General features: G+C 32.8%; 1 protein-coding gene across 1 annotated transcript in view; it reads left to right on the top strand.

Moving 5' to 3' along the window:
• The window catches only part of nrip2 (nuclear receptor interacting protein 2), a 38,093-nt gene extending 35,406 nt beyond the window's left edge, over positions 1 to 2,687 (top strand). Inside the window, exons 5-6 of the mRNA XM_015375886.1 lie at positions 770 to 822; positions 2,212 to 2,687. Of these exons, the coding sequence (XP_015231372.1) occupies positions 770 to 822; positions 2,212 to 2,328 (170 nt within the window). The 3' untranslated portion in view covers positions 2,329 to 2,687. The remainder of the gene's footprint in view (positions 1 to 769; positions 823 to 2,211) is intronic.
• The last annotated feature ends 2,245 nt before the right edge of the window (positions 2,688 to 4,932 follow it).

The following is a 4,932-nucleotide window of genomic DNA, read 5'->3' as shown; positions in this document are numbered from 1 at the left end:
AAAATATATATTTTGTTTTACATATTGTAATGTGGTCATGATACACCCCAGAGCGTTCCCGAGGTGCGAAGGCTGTTCAGACGCATCTACAGTTGTTCTAGTGACCTCTGTTATATAGATTAACCAGAATCTAACTTGGAGAAAAGCATCTGTATAACATTGCTCTTCTATAACAACCCTTTGGGATAAAGGGTCAGAAAAGTGAGTACAAGTCTACAGTTTGCAAAGAAAACCTATATTCTAAGGTTTGTTTCATATTTTGCCAAATACCAAAAATGCTGCTTTATGTTAAGGACTGACCTGCTGGTATCTATAACCTCGGAAGTTGAGTGAGAAATATTTATAGAAATATGATCCCTTTATTCTTTAGCACAGATAAAAGATTAGGCCTTACACACATGCATGTCAAGAAATGGTTATGAAGCCAAGTTTTTAACAAAATCTTCAGTGGTCTTAATGAAGCCAGATGTAAAATTATGCCACCCTGTAAGGACTTAATCATTGCTAATCAGTGAAACACAGCTAATGCAGGCCAAAAATTCAGCCCAATACCCACACTCTGGGATATTAAGTTTTTATATTACAACAATAACACTCACCCTCAGGAGCACAAGCTTAACAGCTCCCATTATCATATGAATGAATATTTTTGTAGAGCTTCAGTCTAATTTATGTGTGCTAAGGTGAGTTTGGTAATTTGCTTTTAGAAACCAATTCTATTTTATTTTTCATTTTCTCTGCTTGAATTTTCTCTCCTTCTCATTTTTAGAGGATGAGGCGTTTGAACTGTGCCTAGGTCTGCAGACGCTGTTGGAACTGAATGTAAGGTCCTAATTTGCTTTGCAAATATTCTGTGACTTATAGCCAAAATGTTAAAAAAAACAAGTTAGTCATTTATGAGACTAAAAAGCTAAATGGAAAAAGCATAAACTGCTTAAAAAACATGGAGGGAGAGACAGAGCAAATCCTGTTATCAGCTTCTCGCTCTGCAGCTCTAACCCAGATAAGAGCGAACTTTGGAAATTCTGCTAACTGACATTTCTTTTTTTTTTGTCCCTTTTAAAGCAAATAAAAGAGTGCATTTGAATGCACTGGATGCTCCTGTATTACATGCGCCATGCCTTGTGTTGTGAAAAGTCTAATTAGAAAGGGACACTAGGGTGTGAAAAGAATATGAATTCAGCAAGAGCTTTTTATGGAGGGTGATTTTACCCTCAGCAACATTTTCAGAAAAATGTAATTAAACATCATTAAAGGCCTAAAGTACAAGAAGCACAATTAGAATGTTGTTAAAGAGTGTAAATATTAAAATACTACTGCAGCTCACAAATATAATAAGATCAGATGATCTATTCTAGAAAACCCCTTTTAGTGCAATGATTGACTGAGTGACAAAACAAACAGCACTGGATGATACATTTTGGTGGACCTTTATTGGCCCAGAACATTTTCAGCACTTTTATGAAGTGCCAGCCTAGTGCAGTATATAAGTAAAGAGAGTACAGCCCTTATATTTCTGTATAGATTTGTTTCTTTCCATGACACAAAACTAGAGATTTTTAACTTCTATGCAGCTAAAACAATGTGAAGCTTGTATAAAAGCAGAAAATCAAACTATTTCTTGTTTCTAGCAGTTTAGATATTATATCCATTCACAAATTTAGACTATATTAGGTACATATTTTCATTTTTACAAACAGATTCTAATAATTTTCATTACTTATTTAATAATTAAAGCCAGTTTAACATAACACTGTTTTACTGGATTTAATTTGAAAAATTAATAGTCATTCACAGCAGGACAGAATGGAAAAATACAGTTTAAAAACTAATTTTACAGATAAAAAAAAAATCTGAATTTATAATTTTTAAGAGAAGCAGGGATATTTTTAAATAAAGCATTTGCATTTTGGGAATCATAATTATTAGACTACACTGGTAGACTATTTTTTTAGGTATTGACACATGAAAAAGAGGGTATATTTTATAGAAGGCATTAAAGCAAAAAAACAAATAAGGGTATAAAGGTTTAAACAACATATAACACTTTCACTTTCAGTTGTATATAGTTATACATTTGCTAAATTAAACTAATATTAGTCACTACAACATTTTGAACCATCCCTGGATTAGTCTCCTGAAGTCAGGCTGGCAATCTGTGTAAATTATTTAGTGCACTAATTATGTCTCACCCTGTGAATCCTCCCTCAGTGCTGCTTGGATCTGAACGGTCGGGTTCTGAAGCTTCAAGGCAGCGGCGAGGAGCTGCCCTTCCTGAACACTGTAACCGACGGCCAATGCCAACACGACACCAACGAAAACCTGTGAGCTGACTCCACACCAGCTGCCAAGTGGTCATCGTTAACAGGCTGCAGCTGTGTGAAACGATGCCCTTTGTTTTTTTTGGACTGTTCAGTCACAGTGTCCCTCACTGCCAGAACATGGATGAGCATTCACCTCTGTCGTTCTCAAGTTTACATCTTTATGTTTGCTGAATTTTGAAATGATTTTCTGTTATATTTGTCTAGCTAAGTGGATCAAAGCGTGATCTCTGCAGGTTAAATATATATTTGTAGATTAAGTCAGATTTTCACACTGATTCCTCTGTCCATCTGCTTAACAAAAGAGAAAACATTTCTAATAAATTAAAGTGATTTTATATAGAATTAGCTGGGATTTGACTGCTAAAAAATAGCAGTTAGCCACAGCTAGCTAACTGCTATGATTTAGCAGGGTTTTGCAGCTAAATATAGTTAGCTAACTGTTTTCATTTAGCAGGATTTGACTGCTAAAAAATTAATTACCTCAGTCATAAATTAAACGTTTTTCCATTAAGTTTTACGTAAAAATCGGATTAAATATGTCTGTTTCAATGTTTAATAAAAAAGAATAATATTTTGGTGCCATAAAAGAGAGCCTATAAACACATCTGGGATTAAACCAGTGCTTTCCAACTATTTTATAAATCCAATATATTTACAGCTATTCTTAAGTTTTTTTTATATATATATTTTTAGTTTAAAGTGGGCTCTTATATATGTGTGTAATCAGTTGGGGCACAAGAAGCACAACATATCCATACAGTGATGGTTTTAAAGCTGTATTTTAAAGCCAACTATTTTTCCTGTCTATGTTATTAAATAAAAACTTTCATCAATACTTCATTTTAACGACAACTCATCAATTATGTTGAGTTATGGTCATTACCGTCATGGAAAAACAACTCATCCATTTTAGCAGTTAAAATATTTCTCAGTTTATCCTTCAAGTTGGAACAGCATTTGCATTTCCAATCTGCTGTGCTAAGCAACCAGACCAAATTTTGCAAAAAAAATTATAATAAATAAAAAAAGGAAAAAGCTAATAAAAGCATTTTTAATTTTTTACTTCAGCTTAGGAATTTATAAACTGAAGGGATAATAATTAAGTACAGGATGACTGTGTGGTTTAAAATGTACAAACACACAAATTCCCAGGCTAACATTTATTGCTGCCTTTATATGTAGCAGCCATTTTGGAAAACCCCAAGATATATTATTGCTGCTGAAAAGTCAGTCCCAATATCCAATTACAGTTAATCATTTTAAGGAGCAATCCTTGCATTTTATTTAGAAAACTAAAGCACTTAATATATAAAATATTAACTCATCAATAATTATTTCCAGTTATATATACAAAAGTACAATCAAACTGTGTATTGCTGTAATCCTCTCGACTTATATAGATCTGCTATGAAAAATATTGGATCCTGTGGGTGGAGATTGAATATTTACTCAAAAGGTAGAACATCATTATAGGGCACCAAATCCACATTATAGGTGTTAATGTTTTTTCATTGCAGCAGTAGGCTAAACTCTTAAGAAAAAAAAAAGGTATTGTTTATGAAGTTTAAATTCTTTTTAATTCATCTGAAAATATTCAAACTTTTCAATAATTAGCATCAGTTTTAAGCACTTAAATATGTAGGTATAAATGTATCTCTTCAATTATTCATTAGGTTACAGTATGAAACATTTATATCTACAGGTTTGAAATATCTTTAAATGCGCGAAATAATAATTTTGCACGTTTAAAGATTTGGACCTAAGCACTGATATCAAGTTAATCTTCTTGGATTCTTCATTTTTATCAGACTAGCTAGATTTCTTTGCTAATTTCTTTTTCTATTTTTTAACCTCTGAAATAAAATATTGTCTCTTTTTGTTGGAAATCACTGGTTTAAGCAATTTAGGAAAGGTCCAAGCAAGTTTCAGAAGACTGTGAGTTTATATTCTTTGCTTTAGTGTGCTTACATCAACCATCATCTGCTACTTTGGAGACACTAAATGATTTGTCGCTACAGCAGGGTAAAAAGTTATCCCAACAAAAGTACTAATTATCTAATTAACCTTTAAAGACAGGGTTTGAAAAGAATGGTGAAATGGCCCTACATTTATTTCAAATCTGTAGTAATCAGATGTGTTTCACTTCATTTTCTAAGTAGAAAAGAACAAATTTGTATTTTTAAATCTTTAGATATCTGTGGACAAGATTACAATTCTAACTCTAGCTGTTTTCTTTTTTTAATATAACATGGCATATTTTTTCCATAAAAAAAACCCCTTCCCAGTCAACAGTAATATGGATTTTATGACAGAATTTTCCAGGAAATGCCCTAAAGATGATCAAACATTGATTTGAGTCCCTTCACTGAGAAAAGTCTGAGTCAGATTCACAAGCAACAAAAATACCAAAACATTCCATCTTGCATGACTTTGTCAAGTTCAGCCTTCGTATAAATAAGTCTGCATGTGGTGTTCTAGTCAGAAATGTCACGTCGGAAGTCTGTAGGGGCAGGATGTGAGTATTTTTGTGTGCATGTTTTACATTAAAAGTCAATGCGAGGATTTTGTTCCTTTTTTCAACTCCTGTTTCACACGGGAAAAAAAAAAA

This window comes from Cyprinodon variegatus, unplaced genomic scaffold, assembly GCF_000732505.1.
Source record: "Cyprinodon variegatus isolate N-32 unplaced genomic scaffold, C_variegatus-1.0 Scaffold7, whole genome shotgun sequence".
Lineage (NCBI taxonomy): Eukaryota > Metazoa > Chordata > Actinopteri > Cyprinodontiformes > Cyprinodontidae > Cyprinodon > Cyprinodon variegatus.
The sequence above is the reverse complement of the archived record's forward strand: the minus strand, read 5'-3'. Positions and strand labels throughout refer to the sequence as shown.